General features: G+C 38.8%; 1 protein-coding gene, 1 long non-coding RNA gene and 1 other non-coding gene across 6 annotated transcripts; all 3 read right to left on the reverse strand.

Annotated features, from left to right (window-relative positions):
* Positions 1–5,885: 5,885 nt before the first annotated feature.
* Positions 5,886–14,913, reverse strand: LOC150037629 (uncharacterized). Its single transcript, XR_016527796.1, has 2 exons — positions 13,771–14,913; positions 5,886–6,055 (listed from the first exon to the last, which is right to left on the reverse strand). It is a non-coding gene; the product is annotated as an uncharacterized LOC150037629 (long non-coding RNA).
* TRNAA-AGC (transfer RNA alanine (anticodon AGC)) lies at positions 14,807–14,879 on the reverse strand. The gene has a single exon. It is a non-coding gene; the product is annotated as a tRNA-Ala (tRNA).
* A 1,394-nt stretch (positions 14,914–16,307) lies between the features above and the next one.
* On the reverse strand, positions 16,308–22,425 carry LOC120070636 (protein NRT1/ PTR FAMILY 4.6-like). 4 transcript variants are annotated; one of them, XM_039022464.2, is made up of 6 exons: positions 21,765–22,088; positions 21,228–21,446; positions 20,407–20,512; positions 20,031–20,248; positions 18,724–19,161; positions 16,308–17,434 (listed from the first exon to the last, which is right to left on the reverse strand). In XM_039022464.2, exons 3-6 carry the CDS (start codon positions 20,429–20,431, stop codon positions 16,394–16,396), a joined length of 1,722 nt encoding a protein of 573 aa, XP_038878392.1. In that variant the 5' UTR covers positions 20,432–20,512; positions 21,228–21,446; positions 21,765–22,088; the 3' UTR covers positions 16,308–16,393. The 4 variants fall into 4 exon arrangements, with proteins under 4 accessions (XP_038878392.1, XP_038878390.1, XP_038878388.1 ...); XM_039022462.2 differs by having other exon boundaries at positions 21,569–21,812; XM_039022460.2 differs by having other exon boundaries at positions 20,615–22,425.
* Positions 22,426–23,186: the final 761 nt, after the last annotated feature.

A 23,186-nucleotide genomic window follows, 5' to 3' on the forward strand; every position in this document is an offset into this window, starting at 1 on the left:
GTGCTTTTCTACACTACTAGAATATACTAGTATATTGTCTATGAAAACTATCACAAACTGATCCAGGTAAGGATGAAATATCTTATTCATTAAGTTCATAAATACCGGAACATTCGTCAAACCAAATGGCATTACTAGGAACTCATAATGTTCATACCTAGTCCTGAAAGCAGTCTTTGGAACATCTATTTCCTTCACCTTCAATTGGTGGTAACCTAATCTCAAATCTATCTTAAAGAACACCGTGGATCCCTTTAACTGATCGAATAGATCATCTATACAAGGCAACAGGTACTTATTCTTAATGGTCACCTTATTAAACTGTATATAGTCTACACATAATTTGAGAGTATCGTCTTTCTTCTTAACATGCAAGACCAGCGCTCCCCAAGGCAACACACTGGATCTAATGTACCCCTTATCCAAAAGTTCCTGTAACTGAATTTTTAGTTCCTTCAGTTCTGTTGGCGCCATTCTATATGGTACATGGAACTAACTCAATAGTAAACTCTACTTCCCTGTCAGGTGGTAAGCCTAGTAACTCTTCAGGGAACACATCTAAGAATTCTTGTACCATAGGTACATCCTCAGGTATCAGCTTCCTATCCTATGAAATCGCCATATGGGCTAAATAAGCTTCACATCCCTTACTTGGTAGCTTCTAGCCTTCACTATTGATATTAGACTTCCTGAAAATATTCTTTTACTTCCTACCAGGTTTATCTCTTTTTCACCTGGTTTCCTAAACACTATCTCTTTCTTAATGTCCACAGTGGCATAATGTTTACTTAGGAAATCCATGTCTAAGATAACATCAAACTCTAGTAACTCTAACGGAATCAAGTCAACCCATAAACTATGATTCCCAAGAATTACTTCACAATTTCTGTAATACTTATGTACAACTAGAGTATCTCCTACAGGCTTAAAGATAAACAAATCCTCATTCATACGTTCAAGCACTCTATCTACATGCAATGCAAACATACTAGATATGAATGAGTGCGTAGCATCAGGATCAAATAACACATAAGCAGACTGATTACATAAAGTTATCATACCAGTTACGACATCTGGAGCCTCTTCCGCTTCCTAGTGTGTCACAGCATACACTCTACTCTGCTACTGCTACTATTGCTGTTGGGGTCGTCCAGCTACCCCTTTCTGCTTAGCTACGCCGGATCCCTCACCTCTGGCTCCGATCGCTCTAGGTTAGTCTACAACCTAGGTAACTCCTCTCTGTTCACCCTGTGCTCCATGACCTAGCTGAGGACAGTCTCTCTTGAAGTGCCCCGCTTGTCCGCACTGGAAACAAACATTCCTGTCACTATAACATACTCTTGTATGAAGCTTACCATAGTTTGCGCACAGTGGTTTCCTTCCTGTAGTAGCTACTAACTCGCTAGCACGACCTATTACCAATCTACCACTCGATCCAGCTACAGGTCTTGACCTCTTTCGACTCGAACCCTGTTGACTCGCGCCTCCATAACTCCTCATACCTGACTGTCTAGAGAACGGGGGTCCAAAACTCTTACCTCCCATTTCTCCTGGAATCCTGAACTGCTCCGCACCTGGCTAGAGTATTGATGCGTTGATTTATCATGCGATGTAAGGATGTGTGGATGCGATGATCATACAAGTTTTTCTAACAAAGCCCAAGTATAAGCCTTCTTAGGGTCCTAGTAAGTCCATGGTCGAACCCAGGGATTACTAAATAGATATGTAACAGACTCTTTGATCCTATTGCAATGATGATAAAGAAGTAGATGGTGATTTAACTTAGATTTTCTAATGCGATGGAATTAAATGCGGAGCGATGAAAGGGTGGTGTTGTAACAAGTATGCGATGAATGGGTTGAGAAGAGAATTTAGCCAGCATTTCTTAATATTTTGTACAAGTCATGCGATCATGCTATACACAAATATTAAGCACTACATTTCTCAATGCATAATGCCACATTTCCTATTTCTAGGATGCATGCAATGTGTATGGAATGTAGCAGATAGAACTTATTTCTAAGTCTCTACTCTTGTTTATGCGATCTAATCCAACTCTCTCAAGCCTAGATTCTGTCTTTAAACTACTCTCTCAAGTACTCCAAATGATGAATGAAGCATACATAAGACAAGATGATCGCATAAAGTGCATAGCTTAAGTCATGCCAGTAAGTACTTCTCAACCCATTCACAAATTTAGTTAATCATGCATGGTGTGGAGAGACTGAACATAAATTGAAATGAAGTTTCCATTTTTGCAAATAAAGTGTTTGAGTACAAAACAATAAATGGTGCAAGAAGTATCAAGCCAGGTACACAACGTCTTGCTTCCTCTGGCTTTTTACACTGCTCTTATCACTTCACTCTTTCCCAAATTGTAGAATCTTACTCTCGCAAGGGTTGGGTGTCTCTCCTTCATGCTATTTCTGGCAGCCTCTCGACCTCTCCGAAAATTAATTTCTTCTCAAGAATCCCTTTCCCTTGGATTCGCCTTGCTTCCTCATGCGCGCTCTTTTTTGGTTTGGTAGTGTTGGGTATTTATAGACTTAGGCAAAGCAGTTCTTCGCACTAATGATTGCGTGGATGGGCAACATTAATTTCCATACCCTCGTCTAATAATCATCGAAAGTTCAATGTATTTGCAACGGTATGGTCTTTCAACGACCGTCAACTGTATTTCCGAATTGACCGTTATTAGTTTTATGTCCCATCATATTATGTTGTTGCCTTTATGTAAAGTCTTTATGCAATCATGATCGCAAACTCAAACATGCCATCGCATTGTGCCCTTGGATCGCAAACTCAAACCGCGCCATCGCATTGTACCTACACAGAATAACGCAATTTAACTTTTTTTTATGTGATGAGTGTCAGCGATCGTAATTTTCTTTTAGTTTGTCACATTCAATCGTAATATTGCCTATTTTACCATCGCTTTCTCCCATTGTTTTAATAATTTTAGCTTTAATAACTTGTATTTCTACCAGTTATCACACCCCCAAATTTAAAACAATGTTTGCCCTCAAGCATAAACTAAAGATTTCTCAAAATTTCAATCGTCTTCACCCTGCCTAGGCTTCTCATGGTGCCTTATTCAAATTGCTGAACCAATGCCTTATTAACTTCTATCCTAATCTCTTCCTAAAATATTTCTAACCTTCAGGGACCGTGAGCTTAATCTTCAAAAAAAAAGTCTTTACACATTTCCCAGGATATTGCATGATTTATTTCAAATTTTATTAAACTGGGGTGTTCATGCAGTTTTGGCCTTTGCATGATTCAAATATTCGTTTTGTGATCTTGCGTTGATCTGAGTGCCTAGCCTTCATTTTGGCTTGCCTCCACGGGTGCCATTCGGACATCCAACTACGAGTAAGGCACTCTTTTCAGTCAAAACTCATGCCCATCTCTTTATTTGGCAGCGGAGTTGCGATCACTTAGCTTCTGCGTTGATCACAATTCCCACCTTCGTTCTGGCTTGCCCCCACGGGTGTCATGCGGACATCCAACTACGAGCCGGATCTGATCTAAACGATTTTTTTTTTAATGAAGTTTTGAAAATAACAATCCCTCCCCCCCCCCCCCCCCCAAATTTAAGGGAGGACACAATCCCCAAAGTTAATTTTTCACCCGCATCATTGTGATCGCATCCTTTCCTGTGATGGGCTGATATTGTGATTGTAATGGGCTGATAATTTTTTTTTTTTTTAAATTGAAAGCTCCACCGATCGCATTTTTTTTAAGCCCATCACATTACTCCGTCACATTCGCTTATTGCGATCAAATTGATGAAATAAAAAAGATTAGAAGTACAGAAAAAATAGTTGTCAATCATAAAGAGTAGTAAATATGCAGAAAGTAAAATAGATTCTTGAAAGAAAAACAAAAAGGATACTCAAAAGGATATACTTCATCCCAGATGAATGTATAGCGCTTATCATTGCAGGGACTAAGTATTTCTTCTTTATTCTGGATTACCCAAGTCAATGGAGGTTTTCTCGCGTTGGAAATCTCCTCCATGATACATCTTTCCTGACCCGACCCGAATATATATATATATAAGCAAAGCAGAAAAGAGAAAGAGTTACGGACCTGACGGTTGAGGCACGGTGAGAGTCTGAGAGAGAGTTTATATATATATATATATATATATATATATATATATATATATAAAGAAACAAAACAGAAAAGAGAAATCGAAGTACGAAGAAACGAAACCCTCGCCAGTCGCCTTGCCAAAGCTCGTCGTCGCCCTCTTTGCTCGCTCTCACCTGGAGATGTCCAATTTCACCATGGGGACGGGGCCCTAGGGATTCCACGATTAGATGGGGAATTGGGGAAGGAGTGGGGGGGAAAATCCTCCGTGAGTTAAACAGGGACGGGGAATATTAGCTTTTACATATTTATTTAGTATAGTTATATAATGCTATGTTGTTATTATTATTATATAAATATTACATTTTAATTTAAAATTTGATTATTTATTGGGAAACATAATGAATATGTTTAAATTGAATGTTTAAATTTAGATTACATATGTGAACAATTTGATTTATATTTGTTTCTTTTCTACTAAAAAAATTAATTAGTTTTTTTATGCCAAAATTTGAGTAATTTATCTTTAAATTTAAATTGTCATATAAACTAATCATAATAAACAATTTACTGATAAAGTTAATTATTTAATTAAAATTTGCTCACATTAGTGATTTAAATTAATTAGTTTTTAACAAAAAGAAAAAGAAAAAGTAACAGGGAAAAATTCCCTGCGGGGAACCCGATTCCCGCGAATTCCCCACGAAGAATCCCCGCCCCGATTCCCGTGGGGAATTTCACGGGGATAGGGAATTAAATGGGGAACACGAACGGGAACAGGGATGGGGAATGGCATCCCCGGCCCTGCCCCACCCCGTGGACATCTCTACTCTTACCGCTCCCGATCAAAACCCTCGCCTCTTCGCTCACCCTCGCTACTTCCGTCAAAATGAAACCCCTCCGCCTTATTTTTATAAATAAAAAAAAAAGGAATCGGTGACCCAACCCAAAAATTGAACCGTAAAAATGAACCGATAAGGTTCATTATTAGCCAACTCGATTTTTTGGGTTGGTCCACAAAATTCTTCCAACCCGGACCATGTACATCCTTACTTACGGTCTTCAGGGCATCACATAACATTAAAACATTTCTCAATCAAGTCCAACCAGACCTTAGCATCTACTAGATCTGTGGCTCCATCGAATGTCGTGGCACTTAAACCTTTCAGCCTCTCGACACCGAATTTCTTCTATGGATCGGTCTAAATCGATCCTACACTCGTCACCAATCTCTGGGCTATTCTATCAAATACTTGATCCTCCATCTCGGGATCTGCATCTACCTGCGGGGTACTCGACCCATTTTCAGAAGTCGTTTCTTGCCCTACTGGGTCTCTAACTCTTTTACCCTTCGGATCTGGGTCTTGTCTAACTTTAGGGCCTCCGCTGGTAAGGTCAACATTTCTCTCCTCAGTCTGCCACTTTTCCTCGACATCTTTACCTAGTTATTAAGTACACATGTTAGGGACTTACTTATGGGACTTAATCTAATGCATGAACTCTCTTTCACCTAAAATCTTATACTTTGATACCAACGGGTATCAACTAACTCTTTAACCTTCCCAGAACTTATGCTATGATACCAAGTTGGTATCAACTAATTCTTTAACTTTCCCAGAAACTTATGCTCTGATACCAAGCTGTCACACCCCCTCCCAGACTACTCTCTAAGCCTAGGAAAGAACATGACTACAACAGTTATCAACCCTTTTGCTAACACTTACTGCCTAATAACTCTAGTGAAAATAACTCTGATACCAACATGCAAACTCATACACAGTGGATGCTTCTATGGCTAAAACATTAAGTTTACACACAAAATATTTAGAGAGATTACATTACTAGTTTCATAAGTCCCCGATACCCAAAACCTTCGTCCCTATATGAACAACTGTAACATGTGTAGGTCCTTTAGTGGCAAAGCAGATGCAGAGCTACCTCCTGAGGATTTGACTGCTACCTAGGGAAAAAAGAAAACATTTGAAAACGGGATGAGCTTGCTAGCTTAGTAAGTGACTTAAAAAAGAAAACTGATTCTCATGCAAAAGTCTCAATAAAGAGATTAAACTGAAATATAAATTTCTACAGTAGCCTTGTACTACAATATAAATATTTTCCAAGCAAAAAGCATATAAAGTTGTTTTCATCATAAAACATTAAACTGTTCCTTAGTTGAGAATAACCCTGTTGTGGTTAAATCCCAACGTCAACTGCTAGTCAAGAGAAAACCTTTTTGCTTAATCTCTGACTTTAACTACCTACGTGCACGTGGCCATAACTAAGTACCGTCATACCTTAGGTACTTTTGCTCAGATACCTTCTCAAAACTTATCCCTCAGTATCGAGCTGCTCGGATACCTTCTCAAATGTCCCTCGATATCGAGTTTCAAGTAAAACTAGTCGTACAATGACTTTCTCTTTAAAGCATGTAAAGCATAACGAAAAGAAAACATGTCTCTAAAGATGCCAACGCATGCTTTGTGTAATTAAACACACATAAATAGTTTTTCAATAAACTTTCATACATGGCATGCATTGAAAACATAACTCATGGTTTGCTTGGAAATTACTTTGTAAAACTAGCTAGCATGAGAATAATCTTTCTTTAAAATATGGTTTCTTTAAAACATTATAAATATTTAGTCACTCACAACTTTTAGAACTATTCCTCAAGGGTCAATAAGCTTCTATTACTATTGTCAATCCTGTGGACACAAAAGCATATATTAGCTACTAGTATAAGTCTCCCTTTTGAGACTAACCCTTAAGTAAGCTTTGCGTTTAGCCTTTCTCTTGAAGACTTTCACAACAACGGACCTTGCTATAGGTTTAGACACTTAGGAATTTCTTTGAGATTTGGCTCATGCAAAGCTTCCAACCGCTCATCCCAAACGCAACACCACTTATGCAACCAACACTTTCTCTTCAAGTTTTCTTACAGTTACATATGGTCGTCCTCAAGGTTGCTTATGTATCCAAGACTCCACTGCAAGCTCTCCTCGGCCTACACAGTAGGTCCAACGCATGGAAAAACTCAGCCCTTGGTCTGTCCAAGCGTTTCTCCTTGAATTGTTAGCTTATTCAACTCAAGCAACTGTCTTCTTGTTCATGAAATTCTAGATTCATCTTATGAAATTAATAACTCGAATTCCAGAGCTCATATCAAGAAATTTACTTCTAGAAACTTGTTAAGAATTGTCTCAAGAATCTTACCTCAAAATTTTAGCTTCAGACTCCTCGTGGTTTGTCCTAGAGACTCAATTCTTTAACGATGGCCCAGATTCACCCGAGAATAGAACCTTTGGTCCTTTTTCTCCTTCTCCGACCTTAATCCGATGAGAACTTCTGCCGACAGTGTCATTTCTGAAAGTAGACTCTCAGAGCTTTTCAATGACACCAAGAACTCTAAATTTGCACGGAGGAATTAATCAAATTGATCGTTTGAGGTTCGACCTCCCCTTTTTATACTACTTTCCACCACTTCTCATTAAATCTTAGCCCGACACCTTCAACTTTCATAGAGTCAAATCCGGTGCTAAGGACATCTGGTATTTTAATCGGTGATTAATGCCGATCAATACAAGTCCAATCGTTTAGCTCACCACCCTATCGTTTAGCTCATCATTTAGTGACCTCAGTTGATGCTTGTCACCCGATGATCCCGTCCAACGCATAGCACACTAATGCCCATCATGTAGCGGTGACGTCTAGTGTCACAATCGCTCTTTCGGAAGCTTCTCTTAGCGATTGTGCAGCACTTGTTCCCGCTCACGAACAAGTCAGTCAACTCGAATACGGACTGCCGGTGGCACACCGAGTGCCTCTCGCAACCTCCACCCCCGTTTTAAGGAAAACAGTTTTAGAAAACGGGTTTGGAGAAAAGGTTTTCGAAAGAAGTTTTTGTGAGTGTGAATAAAGAAAGAAATATTGTAGTAGGCTAGAAAGCAATAAGCAACAACAACAGCTTTATAGAGTACTACTCCGGGTATGGGGAAGTGATGATTAGTCTTATCCCCATATAGTGCATTCTGAACAAAAAGCCAACTGGCACCCTTGCATATTCAAAAGGGCGAGTGGTCACTTACAATGAAAATGTAAAGAAAGCAAACTAACTAAGCTAATACAATACATGATATGAAAATATGCTAGAAGGGGGTTGGATCGGGCATGTAGCCATGGGCAACAGGCCCTAGACAAGCATGACCGTGACATTCTCCCCCACTTAATTCGTTGACGTCCCCGTCAACCGACCTTGATCAAAATCTGTGATGGCTGGAGCTGCATTCTTCAAATCTGTGGCCCGCTCCCAACTGATCTCTTCGTCGGGGAGATCCTTCCATTTCACTAAGAACTCAATCAGTTCTCGTCTGGGTCTTCCAATACGGCGCGTACGTTTATTCAGGATTTGTGCAACTTCTTTCTCAGCGAAATTCTTCATCGTGACCGGTGGACGCCTTAGCATGTTTCGTTGTTCATCCTTGGGATCGGGATGATAGGGCTTCAGGATACTCACATGGATGACAGGATGAATCTTCATCCATGAGGGTAACTGAACCTTATATGAGGTTCTCCCGACCTTCTCAATTACCTCCACTGGACCTTCATATTTCCTTACTAGCCGTTGGTCTCTCTAGCCTCGGAAACGAAACTGTTCCAGTCGTAGCTTGATTAGGACCTTGTCCCCAACTTGAAACTCGAGGGCCCTTCGCTTCTTATCAGCCCACTTCTTCATCCTTTTTTATGCTCTTTCTAGGTAGGCGCGAGCTATCTCTGAGGTTTTGCTCCACTTTTTAGTGAAGTTATGTGCTTGAGGACTTTTACCTGCAAGGGTCGTCCACCAAGTGTGGCATGAGCGGCTATCTACCGCACACCACTTCGAAGGGCGTTTTTCCAGTCGTGGAACTCTGCTGGCTATTGAAGCTGAACTGAGCCACATCTAACAATTGGACCCAGTTCTTCTGCCTAGCGTCGATAAAGTGACGCAGATATTCCTCGAGCATACTGTTGAAGCGTTCCGTCTGGTCGTCAGTTTGGGGATGATAGCTAGAGGAGATATTCAGTGTTGACCCCAATATTTTGAACAATTCTGTCCAAAATGTCCCAGTGAATCTTCCGTCCCGATCACTAACAATGCTCGTGGGGACGCCCCATAATTTCACGATGTGTTTGAAGAACAGCTGGGCACTCATCACGGCTGTGCACATCTTCGGCATTGGGATGAAAATGGCATATTTTGAGAACCGGTCGATGATAACAAGGATCGATTCGAACTCTCCCACCTTGGGCAAATGGGTGATGAAGTCGAGGGACACGCTCTCCCATGGTCTCGAAGGAACAGGCCAGCAGACCCGCTAATTTCGCCCTTTCGACCTTGTCTTGTTGGCAGACAAGGTAAGTCTTGGTAAATTGCATGACATCGTCTCGAAGGCTTGGCCAGTAGTAGCCTTGTTTTAGGAGGGCATAAGTCCTCTGCCAACCATTATGTCCTGCCCACGGTGTGTTGTAACACTCCTTCATCAGCGACCTTCGTAACTCCCTGAATCTGGGATGTAGAGGCGATTGCCCTTGGTGTATAGTAGATCGTCTTCCACCCGAAACTGGCGTGTCTTCCCCTCTTTGGCCAACTGTATGGCCTGCGCCGCTGTGTCGTTTGTCAAGTGAGTTTTGACAGTTGCTCGTACTGTTACACTCGACGTATTTGCTTGTAGACAGGCGAACATGCACAGGGCCGCATGTTCGCTCTTTCGACTAAGAGCATCGGTCGCTTGGTTACTTTTCCCCGGTCTATGTTCAAATTGGAAATCGAACTCTGCTAGACACTCCTACCACCATGCTTGTTTCGACGACAACTTCGGTTGGTTGAAGAAGTGGCAAATGGAGTTGTTGTCGGCCTTGACCACGAACTTGGCCCCCAAGAGATACTGTCTCCAGGCCCTCAAGCAGTGAACTACATTTAACAATTTGTCTAACTGTTTTTGGAGTTCGGTCAATTCTGGCGGGGCCATCCGATATGCATTCTTGGTGAGCGGCTTTACCCCTGGTAACAACTCAATCTCATGGTCAATCCCCCTTCGTGGGGGTAAGGACTTAGGCAAGCTTTTAGGCATGACATCTCGATACTCTTCCAAGACAAATAGAATGTCTTGGGGGATCTCCTCTTTGGTGGATTCAACTGATTCTATCGAGATGGCCATGAACGTGGGTTCATCGTGGGCCAGGCCTTTCTTCAATTGGAGGGCTGAGATCATTCTCACCCCATTTGGCTGCTTGATACTGGCTTGAACTACGGTGGGTGTAGATCTGGTAATGACTAGACATTTGGCGAAAGGCATTGGTATGACTTTATGTTCAAGTAGGAACTCCATCCTCAATACCACGTCGAATCATCCATCTTGACAATCACGAAGTCAACAAGGCCCTTCCAGTTTCCTAACTTCACCGGAGTTCTCTTCGCTATCCCCGTAATCGGTAGGGCTGCAGAATTCACAGCTTTCATCTTCCCTGCATCTCTTTCCCAGGTCAAATTCAGGCGACGGGCTTTCGTTTCAGCCATGAAGTTATGGGTGGCCCCAGAGTCGACCAGTGCTCTTGGCCGATCTTTGGTTGACCCAAGCATCCACATACATGAGTCTTTTCTCTGGTGGCTCCGTCGCCTTTCCCATTTTCTTCTGAAGCGCATATAAGAATTTCAATGCCCCCATCCTAGGATTCTCAATTTCTGCAGCTGGCTTGATTACTGTCTCCTCCAGTTCAGCCTTGTCTTCGGAGGCAGAGGCTAATGTGGCTTGAAAAGCATTGAATGCGGTTCGATTTGGACATTCGCCTACCCTGTGTGGCCCTCTACATATGAAACAAGACAGGGGGCGATTGTAATTGTTATGCTATTGCGGCGGCCCCCGCCAGTTATTTCCTGATCTCGGTTGGGATGGTTTACGGTCCCCCCTGTGTTCTTGTCTCCTCCCCCAGGTCTGGGAGGACTGGAACGACTGTTTCTGTTTCCCCCATTTAAGGAAGTTGACTGCTTCCTCACATCTTGCGAGTCAGTGCTAAGGTTATATAGTCGTTCAGCTGCCGCATAGGCAGAGGGGAGATCCTGTACTCTCTATTCATATAATTTTGATTTCGCCCACGGTTTCAGCCCTTCGACAAAGCAAAAGACCTTGTCTTTCTCGGACATATCTCGTATGTCCAACATGAGTCTTGCAAACTGTTTTACGTAGCCCTTGATGTTACCTGTTTGCTTCAGCTCTCGGAGTTTTCGTTGAGCCAAGATCTCGATATTTTCAGGGAAGAACTGCGAGCGAAGTTCTTGTTTCAATCTATCCCAAGTATCAATAGTGCATCGTCCTTCCTGTATGTCTGTAAATCATGATCTCCACCATAGTTTTGCATCTTCAGCTAGATGAATCGTTGCTAGTGTGACTTTCGACTCTTCAGTCATTGTGTTCGTCGCCTTGAAATATTGCTCAAGGTCGAAGATAAAGTTTTCCAGGGCTTTTGCTTCTCGCACTCCACAGAAGGGTTTCGGTTCTGGGATTTTTATTCTGCTTACTGCCATTGCTCCCTCAAATGGGGCTTGGTTCCCTACCGCTCAGATGGTGAGATTCACCCTTGCGCTCACATCCGCTATCTCGGCTCTGATGATGTCAAGGGCGACCGAAAGTCTTCAGACAAATCGGTTACCATCTGAAGTATTGCTTTTTGGGAGCCGTCCAGCTCTTCGACGCGCTCCTCTATGTGGGCAACAGAGCCCGATGAGCTATCGACACGTTCAAAGCTACCGGACCGTGCTGTTTTGGTCTCGAGGGTCTCTACCCTCATCATCAATTCTCTGACGGGTAATCCGTCTAGGCGGCCCACTACCGCATCAATTCCATCGGCTTTCTCAGCAACTTCTTGTAGCCGAGTCTCTAGGAAACGGACATTATCCAAGACCTCTCTCAGGTAGAGCATTTGCTCTTCCATCTCTACCAACCTATCCACATGGGACTTTTTCAAGTTCTTCATCGCCGACATGATCACTGATCTTCCCTCTGTGAGCCGACTTGGCTCTGATACCAACTGTCACAATCGCTCTTTCGGAAGCTTCTCTTAGCGATTGTGCGGCACTTGTTCCTGCTCACGAACAAGTCAGCCAACTCGAATACGGACTGCCGGTGGCACATTGAGTGCCTCTCACAACCTCCACCCCCGTTTTAGGGAAAACGGTTTTAGAAAACGGGTTTTGAGAAAAAGTTTTCGTAAGAAGTTTTTGTGAGTGAATAAAGAAATAAAGATTATAGTAGGCTAGAAAGCACAACAACAGCTTTATAGAGTACTACTCCGGACTACTCCGGGTATGGAGAAGTGATGATTAGTCTTATCCCCATATAGTGCATTCTGAACAAAAAGCCAACTGGCACCCTTGCATATGCAAAAGGGCGAGTGATCACTTACAATGAAAATGTAAAGAAAGCAAGCTAACTAAGCTAATACAATACATGATATGAAAGTAAGCTAGAAGGGGGTTGGATCGGGCATGCGACCATGGGCAACAGGCCCTGGACAAGCATGACCGTGACATCTAGCGCCCACGCCCACGCCCACGCCCATCGCGTAGCGCCATCGTTCAACGTCATCGTCTAGCGCTGATGTCGATCGTGCAATGCCAACGCCCCATCGCTTAATGCTATCGTCCAACGCATAGCGCTATCGTTTAGTGCGACCCTTCACATCGTCTAGCGCCACACTTTATCGCACGATCGCCTATCGCATCACTTAGCTCCGCGCATTGCTACCCGATCGCCTACCTCATCACCTAGCGCCGCTCATTTGCTAGACGATCGCCTACCTCATCGCCTAGTGCCGCTCATTTGCTACACGATCGCCTACCTCATCGTATAGCGTCGCTCATTTGCTACACGATCGCCTACCTCATCGTGTAGCACCGCTCATTTGCTACACGATCATCCAGCGCGTGCAACTCCAACGCCCAGCGCCCATGCCCACGCACACTTGAGGCTGCCGTATGCTTTGCTAACCTCTCAAGACTTTGGTTGCCGCATGCTTTCCCACGCATAACTTTGCCTCGGCCACACTTTGGCTTCCTTTAACGCCCAAATAACCTCTCAATTAAGCAAGGCCAACGCATGGCACAACACTTAGCCAATTTTCTAGCCTCTAATACATTTAGCCAATTTTTCAAGCTTTACCCAAGAGTCAAGTTTCCAAATTCAAACTTTTCTTCTAACTTTTCACCCTTTTCTCTACAATTACACATTAATTCCTCACATGAAACTACTGGTCTCAATAGGAACATACTCGAGTAGAGAAATTAAGGCTCGAGATTCACAGAGATAATTAACACTAACATATTTATCATGAAATATAAATCAGAATCCCACAACATAAAATATAACATCATGCTCATGCATCCTCATAACATATCTTATAAAATTTAGATTATGTTCATTCATCCTCATAATATATCTTATAAAAATCAAAATCATGCTCATACACATACCATATTTCAAATAGAATTATAATTATCCTCATATGTCCTCCTAATTAGGCATCACGAATATCTAATCTTAAAGAGCCATGATATCTTTCTAATTGTATCACTTGGCACAAAGACGATTCTAGTAGTTAGATTCCTTATCTCAAATTACAAATCCAAATATCAAACAATTTAACCTTTGTAAAATCCTTGAAATCTTTAATGTGGCTCAAATCGACTCCCCTTTCAACTTCCAAATCAACACAAACCAAAAGTCGTCTCTCCGGTCTTTAAACTTGCTAGACAGCAATTTCCAATGCTCCAACACCTCGTTCTAACTTATAAAACATAATGGATAAACCAAAATTTAGGTCAAAGCTAATGAATGAATAAACAAAAGCTTCAAGAAAAGTCATGAAAACTTCCAACAATAGTGTAGCTCAATTGACATAGTGTTCATATTATCAACCTTCTCCTACCTTGCACTTTAATTATAATACCTTTAAAAAAAAATTTGTCAACAAGAGCATAGCTAGCATAATGTTCATACTATCAACGTTTGAGGTTCGATTCCTCCATCCCACACTTTAATTACAATACCTCTTTAAAAAAGAAAACTCACCAAAAGCGAATACCAAAACCGCCGACTACACGTCACGTCTTTACCTACAAAACTCCTAAAAAATCCAAATCTATGCTCCAAATGACAAATCAAGTCGAACCCCCAAATTTTCTGGGTGTTCAGGATTAGATAAAAAGCACTTTAAAATACCTCAAACTCACCAACAAAACCACAACTTCCAGCTACACCCGACGGCTCGCAATGGCGACAGACGAAAAACCTGACGACAGCGACAAAGGGCAGCGGCGGAACGGTCGGCGGCGAGTCTCGGCGGATCTAGGCGAACAATCGCGTGAGAGAGAGAGATCGACGCGGCGGCGAGAAGGTGAAGAAGGCCGGCAGCGTCGGCGGAGGTCGGAGGCGGCACACGGCTAGGGCTGGAACGAGCACGCTTGAAGAAGAAAAACGAAAGGGGATCTGCTTGCGTAAGCAGAAAGAGAGAGAAATTTTTAACTTTTCTTTAATTTCTTTTAGTTTTTAATTTTAAAACCTAATCACACAAATATATATAAAACCGTATATAAATATATATCCTTTCTTTCCTATTAAATTTAAATTATTTATTTAACCAACTTCTCGGTTAAATTATAAATTTACTAAAAAAACATAATTGGAGATGTGGGGTATCGATCCCCATACCTCTCGCATGCTAAGCGAGCGCTCTACCATCTGAGCTACATCCCCATTTTTTATGATCAAATTTCTATTTATTTGTTTTATTTACTTGGCTAGCTTTGAACTTGATAAATAAAGATATGGTTGGTTGACAATTTGAATTTTGTCTTTGAAAATTGTTTTCAGATTTTATGATTCAAATAGTGTAAAAATGCAATATTTTTATGTTTTCAATGTATCCCTATTTTGAATTTTAAATTTTAAGGTACAAAATAATATTTTTAAAAAAAAAAAACTCGTTAGAAATATATTATAATCTCTATTCATTTTGTCAAATTAAAATATGTATTAAGTAATTATTATAAATTATATAATATTACAAAATAGTAATTATTAAAAAAAACTAAAACATATTTTAAAATAAATTATTAATAGTTTGGACTCAACCTAAAATTTAGTTGAGAAACGACAACTGGCTTTATGGTTTATAAATATAATATCAAACACATTTATAACGATTGTTTTAACTTAGAATCCAATCTCTCAATTTGCTCCAAACACATATTTTAAAACATAAGATATAACTCTATTTTCATTAAATTCTTTGCTTTCAAATTGTCTACTAAATACATTTTAAGTTTTCAATGTATGCGTAGGTAAAAGTTGTTGGATGGTGAAAGAAGGCGAGAAGAAACCTCACTTCTGAAAGTTGTATTTGTACAATTTTTTTGGAGACCAGACAAGTACTTGTTGAGAATCTAACATTAAAAAAATTAAAGAATCTCACAATATTTTATAAGATAAATGAGTTATTCCTCCAATTATCAAATAATTCTAATCTAATAATACTAACTCAATTTGATTCATTACAAACAAATGGATGATAGATTTATTTTCTTGACAAGGTTTGTTGATGTCAACATCTTGCATATTAGCCACTCACTTACTCATTTCTACCTTGGTTGAATGAGTCATATGATAATTTCAAAGATTATTTGAGATATTTATATTTCAACCCAATCAGTAACTCTATGCACCACCAAATTGGTTCAAATCTTATAAATATGTATGATTGAGATCTCAAGTATTTAAATAAAGTATGAACTTATAACCAAGTTGTCTTCCTAAGTTGATAGAATAATATAATCACAACATGATACAAAAAGTTACCTAAATTATCGATGGTTTTAAATAGGAAGTTGCCTCTCTAGATGTTAACGAATACCATATCAAATAAATATCTTACACGTACAAATAACAAGTTGATAACAAATCAATAGTATATTACATAAATTATATGTGACAAATATTTCATAGTGAGCTGCACCTAAGTATCGCTCAAAACTTTCTTTCTTTTGAAAAAATATTTGTTTTATATTATTTTCCTTTCTACAATTAATAGGTTACACTTAAGCATCGCTCAAAATTTTAATTAGGTTCGTTATTCATTAAATGTAATAAAGTGAATCCAACGCCAAAATATCAAACCATATCACATGATAAAATCAATAAGATACGTTACTCATAAACTATTTCAAACAATGTGTTTATATATATATATATATAATAACACAATGTCATCTCTACACATCTCTTTCCTCAACTAAATCAGACATTTGTGATTGTTCCTTCAAAGACTGCTCTCTTCCATTAATGGACCTATAAGTATAGCGATTAGCCCAAAACAGATACTGCAAGAAATTAAGCCCACTCAATACACACATCACCCAATAAAACCTCTCCAAATGATAATGATTCAAGCTTTTCCCATATAGCCATGGCCTAAGCCCACAAGCCTTAGTCACACCATTAACAAGAGTCACCAAAACAGAGCTAAAGTAATAGCCCATGGCTAAGGAAGCCCATGACAGAGCAGTGGCTAAAGATCTCATACTTAAAGGGGCTTCTGTGAAGAAAAACTCCATCATTCCAGCCAAAGAGAACAAATCCGCTGACCCTAAAAACAAATACTGCAAAGCCACCCAAAGGAAAGTGATGGGCAAAGGCTCAGAAGAATCCAATTTGTGGGTTTTCATGGCTAAGGCTTTTCTCTTGGTTTCAACTAATGCTGCTACAGCCATTGCTACTGTGGATAGAACAAGCCCTGTTCCGATTCTCTGTAAATGGGTTATTCCCATTTCGGATTTGGTGAGTTTTCTTGCAATTGGGAGAATTAGTTGGTTGTAAGTTGGGGCGAGGATCATGATGAAGATGACAGGAAAAACAGGGAGAGAAGCAGGGGGGACTTTGAAGGAAGAGAGTTTTGTGTTCATGGTGGCGGCTTGTTGGACTGAGAATGTGGAGAGTTGTGCAAGGCAACAGTTGAGCATTATGGTTGAGGTGAAAATTGGGAAGATTTTTAGTACTATTTTGGCTTCTTCTACTTGTTTGACTGTGCAATTTAGTTGTGGATGGTTGGGGTTGTTGATTGTAGCTTTATTGAGAAACTCCATGGATTGTGTTTGAATTGGAATCGGGTTGTTTTCTTTTTCCATACTCTGATTCTGTTCATCAGCAATAATGTCTGTGGTAGTGTCTGAAGATACTGAACTTGTGGATAAATTCATCACAACGTTGTTACTAGTCTTTGCTTTTCTATTGTTGAAAGCAGCTGAGGCTAGAACCTGTCCAAAAATAAGTTAAAAAATATTTAATATTACATCATCTAACACTCCTCTCATACATGAGTTTGAAATATGTAGAAGATAGTATAAAGACTTAAACACAAAACCAAAAGCTTAAACTAATAGGGTAAAGTAAATTTAATATCATATTATCTGTATTAAATTTAGTAACTTATTGCAGTAGAAGACGATTGCATGTGAATTAGCATAGACATCCTAAAGTTTTAAATACTCCAACACCTATCCTGTTTGGAATGGATATTTGTTTCTTTTTTTAAAAAGCAAGATTTCAGATTCTTTATGTTTTTATTTCTATGCTTTTATTTACCTTTTCTTTTTATCCAATCACCTGGAATAATTTGACATCCTCCCAAATTTAGGATTCCATAAGGCAGGTAAATTTCTAATGTGCGCTCAAAATTAATGGAATATCGTATTAAATTATTAACTAGTGATATGTTAGTGGAATTATTTTTTTTAGTTGTTGTCTTTTTATATCCTTTTAGGGTGGAGGAATTCAATTCATATACCTCTTAGTCATTGCTAAAATAAATGAGCATAACTTAATTGACATAATGTTTATACTATCGACTTCGAAATCAGATACTCGATTCTCCACCCCACATAATGTAATAATTTATTTAGGAAAAAAGGAACTCTTAATCATCCATACAGATTTCATATTAGATGTGCTTAATTCACCTTGGCATTGTTACAAATTTATTGAAAAAAAAAACATATAAATATCTTTGGTAAATGGTAACAATATTTTTTATCTTCTTATTCTCAAATATTTTTTTTTTTTTCAGTAAAATAAAAACATGTAAACTATTTCTGAAGTTAGTTGAGATTGGGAAAGATCTTTCATTTTTCAAATGGAAACACATTTTCACACATCTGAAAAATCATTTCTTTCAAATATTTAAAAAAGTCATTCCAAATAAATCCTAATTTTTTTTTTGTTCAATATCCATTATTTCTTTTTTTTTTTTTCCAATATAGTCCCTGTAATTCTAAAATTTTCAATTTGATCTCACATGTTGAAAAATACTTATATTACACCCTCACACTCGGTCAATGTCAAAATTAACCAATAAGTTCAGCTAACATTTAGTACCAAAAAACTGCAAGTTTATCTTCTATATCAACTAAGAGATCTAGAGGTTCAAATTTAAAAAACTATAAACAAGAAATAGGTTCACATGAAGCATGTCCTGATAGCTCAACAATTAGGTAGAGGAGTTGGTTTGTGATGAAGATTTTATAATAATAACCAGAGTTTGAAGTACCTTAAAAATGGTTGTGATTGGGCTTCCGGCTGGCGTTTTAATTCTGTAAGTGGGCGATCCAAGAAGGAAAATAGGAATAGAGATGAGTATTGTAAGAGTAGAGATCCCAAAACCCCATTGCCAGCCTTTGTTATCTTCCATCCACACCACCAAAGTTACAGCAATCAAAGCTCCACATGAAAGACAGAAGATAAAGTAGTTGAAGAATGCAGATCTTTTCTTCCTTCCTTCAAAAGTGGTCTCATCAAACTGCTCAGCCCCATGAGAAGGAAGAGCCCCTTTTATCCCTCCAACTCCAAGTGCCACCATGTAAAGCCCTGCAAATAGCATCGCTGCTTCTCCACCTCCAACTTTATGGCATGGATTTCCATTCCCCACAATGCATCTTGCAGGCTTCAGATATGGTACATCAGCTTGCAGCGTCAGAATTACCAGTCCCTGCACTCCACAATATGTTTTGTTTAATTCAATTTACTGTAATCCATCCATTTAAGTTTTTGAGTGGATGACACTATATAGTTATAACCCTTCAAACTTAATTAGTGCATATCATACACATTTTTTTTCCCAAAATGGAAACCCCATTAAAAACACAAAATACTGTGTACTACCAGATGTGGGACCAAAAGCGCACATAAACTTTCCATCAAATGTCAACTATTACTGATGGAAAATGCTCCACTAATAAAATCTTTAAGTTACCATAACTCTAAATAGAAATATGATATGATATTACAAGAGTTCAAGTATCTACATATTAAATTAGTATTTGTCTCAAAAATTTTAAACGGGTGTTTGGGAGGTTGAATTGGTTATTATAGTATATGAATTATAATAGTCGATAGGTTATAATAGTTTGTGTATGGGGTGTAGACTATTTTAGTATAGGTAATAATAGTCTGTCTTTGAGGTGCAAAATATTTTAGTCTGAATAGAAATAATATACACCGTAGCAAAGAGAGAAAAAAAGGACAAGTAGGAAATAGTATACACTGTAACAAAGAGAGATTTGAAATAATAATACCATAGTTAACTCTAGGTTATAATAGTTGGGAATACCAACCATTATAATTGGAGCACTAAACATGAAGTGGATTATAATAGCACACTCCACTTACTTGAAGTTGAGGCCCCAAACACTCCCTAAGTTAATATGTTAGTTGATACGTTTGGCTGAACTTGATCATATGGATATGTTCTTACAAAGTCGTGATCACAAAAGAACATATATTGAACATAATGGAACAACCCACGTGCAAACCATATCGTATATGAGGAAAGAACAACTTTGGTGGAAACTAGCTCACCAAGGATTCTATTGCAGCGCTTATCAAGAAGATAGAGTAAGTGGTGAAGAAAGCATCTGCTAGAAAGCCACCAAGGAGCGCAAGAAGGAAAGCTGTGCCCATAAAATTGGTGACAATGTTGGCAGACTCGGATGGAGAATAATGCATGAACTTGGACAGATACAGAACAAGATTGCTTGCATTGGCTAGGAACGCTAGATTCTCCAATACTTCAACAACTGATGTTATGCAGTTTATAAGATCAGATTATCCACCATTAATAAGGAGAATAAGAACAAAAAAAAATGTTATTTTTAACCACGTTTATGGGAAGCGCAGAAGTAGTTTTAATCCCACAAGAACCAAAATTTAATCTTCTGTTCTTATATATACTGACCCAATACAAAGGAGGCAGCCAGCATGCCTCCATGGCGTCCTTTTACAGCAGGTCTCTTCCTCCAGTCGAAATAGTCTCCCCAAATATTTAGCTGTTGAGTTTCTTCCTAAAGAATGAAGGATAAAGGCAGTTGAGTTATAATTAGAAGACATTAGGAAAGGCACAAACTTGAAGGAATAAGCGAGGAAATTAAACTGTGATATCCCACCATATGTTCTTGAGCTTCTAATGGAGTCACAATGATGGAAGACATTCTCTTTTCTTCCTACGGAAATTGGACAACTGGGACTCTCAAATTTTAATGAAGAGTTATCCAGAATTCTCTATTCGAATTGGTCGTAAAGTAAAATGGGGTGGTTGTATTTATAGACTCACAAAATGGTGGTCCAGCCAAAAAAGAAAACTCTAGACTCTTACGAAAAAGACAACTCCTTTCTTTCCCTTAGTTTCACTACAAATCTACTGATCTAGTGGTGCCAATTATCATTCATCTCACACACGCAGAAATACTCATCCCTCATTGGATTCTCTCTGAAGTTTGTTGGTTCAACTTTTACTGCAGATAATAAATATACATATACGACCGTCATCAATACAGTTGAAATTCAAAAGCTATATATCTAAACGACCCTTGCCTATCTCCATAATAGTATGGTATTGTCCACTTTAAATATTAATGTTAGCAACAACAATCCTCCACATATGTTCACAATAATATGATATCGTCTACTTTGTAGTTTGTGCATAAGCTCTAATGACTTTGTTTTTGAATAACCAAAAAAGTTTCATCCCAGCCAAGATATTGTCACTCACTTGTATACCTTATATACTGATGATCTCCCTTTTATCTAGCCAATATGGGACTAACTTTGATTGCATTGGCAACTTTAAGCATACGTTGTTTTACATTTGGTTTTACCCAAAATGTCTCATACTATTCCTTAGTTATATAGTCACGATCTTTCCCTTATCAATGAATGTGCAATTTCCGTCGCATTCCCGACAACATCGCCATCACAACTGAAAGGGAAGTAACAATTCTGCAGGACAAATTAGGAGACTACAAACTTCTATGCCAATACAATAGAAGCAGAGATAGGATCAATCAACCATATATTATAATTATATAATGCTGAAAACAAAATATAAGAAAACAACTCACATGAAGATGAAAAGTACACGAATGGTATAGAAGGCATTAGAACAAGAATAATGAATCAATAGACAAGTTGGAATGGGAATATGATGAGTAGAGGAAGGAATGGAATTGGATAATATCTGGGATGGGATTGAGATGAGAACGAGGGAAGAGTGAGGTTTGATTAAATTAGATATGAAAATTGAATTGGAGGACCTACTTTTTCCATTTTTTAAAAGTGTCTAAGGGCTGATGAGCACCGCACCCCTGGGGGTGGGTAGTGGGAAAAGCCAAAAACCCACTGGGGAATTTCGTCGAACACAAAAAGTGCAAGGGCCCATCGGCTTGCCGTCTTGTGTAATGTGTATGGGCAGCAATCCTTATCGATGGCTACTTTTCCGAAATGGCTGGGTCGTGTTCTTCAGATGGGGGCTGAAATGTAATGATCCTCGTTTACTGGCGATTGCCGGGTGGAGTCGGTCATCTTTCTCAAACGAGTGGACATTGTTAGATCTCATCAACGTGCAATTTAATGTCTTCCCAGTGAAACTCCATATTCAGTGGCTAATAACCCTTTAAATCCCAGATGGAAATGGACCCTACTCCAAATTTTGGTACATATGATTTTGTATGTGGAGATTAAACCAAGCACAAAAAAGGGCGGTGCACTTCCCATTCCCATGCAATGCAACTTGGTTATGCTTTCTTAATCCATATGGCTCTAATATCATCTTTTATAGATAAGGCATACGAGTGTCAATCTAAGCATAGTTCATAGATAAGCAAAGTATTACTTCGATTCTCCAGTCATGTAAAAAGCATGTTAGGTTGTTTTTTCTCTATTGTCACATGCCATCTACAATCATTTATTACATAATTTCAAGAAAAAATGTGTTGTGTGTTGTGTCTAATATCGCCAAATTACAAGGGTAGAAATGTGTGGATGCAAGTCTTTAGAGTTGGTCTTTCCACGTTTCAAAATATCTCATACACTTGCTTACTTAACTCAAACTACAAGTGTGTATTGATCCAAGGTCCCAAGTTTTAGGGATGTTGTTAATACATAGTTTAAGTATCTATATTTGCGACTAATGACTAGTTTTCTTGCTTATTTCATGTTATCAACTTAGCTATTTATGTAAACTTGGTATTTATAGATGAAAACATTATTGTGACTTCATCTCAATATCAATTGGTAACAAGATAAATAATTTATCTATCTTATAGAAATTATAAGGTCTCCAAAGGAATCCTAATAGGAAATGTGTTGCAAATCGTTGATAGTTTGCTCAATTGGAAAAATTTGATGCTAGCTTTCCATATTCAAAAACGGATGTTTTCAAATTAAGTAAAATGAGCTAACTTATTTACAAATATAGTAAAATGCTATCACTAATAGATATCTATCTGTGTTAGTGATAAAAACTTATAGATGTCTATCATTATTGCCTATCATTTATATAGTAATATTTTACTATATTTAAAAATATTTCTAATTTTGTGATTTAAAACAACTATATTTAAAATAAATAAATAATGCCTTAAAAAAAATCCTAGAAGCTGGAATCACAATGTTGTTGCGTAAGAGTGTGTGTGCTAGCCTACATTCTAGTCCTAGCTATCATTATAGTTTGATTTAAGC

The sequence above is a fragment of the Benincasa hispida genome, chromosome 2 (assembly GCF_027475165.1).
Source record: "Benincasa hispida cultivar pf3 chromosome 2, pf3_genome.v1.1, whole genome shotgun sequence".
Classification (NCBI taxonomy): domain Eukaryota; kingdom Viridiplantae; phylum Streptophyta; class Magnoliopsida; order Cucurbitales; family Cucurbitaceae; genus Benincasa; species Benincasa hispida.

Coding starts and splice junctions, on each gene's coding strand:
- LOC120070636 (XM_039022460.2), bottom strand. CDS start 20,659: ATGTCTTCCATCATTGTGACTCCATTAGAAGCTCAAGAACATATG. Junction 20,249..20,406: donor GGCTGCCTCCTTTGTATTGG/GTCAGTATATAT, acceptor GCATAACATCAG/TTGTTGAAGTATTGGAGAAT. Junction 17,435..18,723: donor CAATCACAACCATTTTTAAG/GTACTTCAAACT, acceptor ATTTTTGGACAG/GTTCTAGCCTCAGCTGCTTT.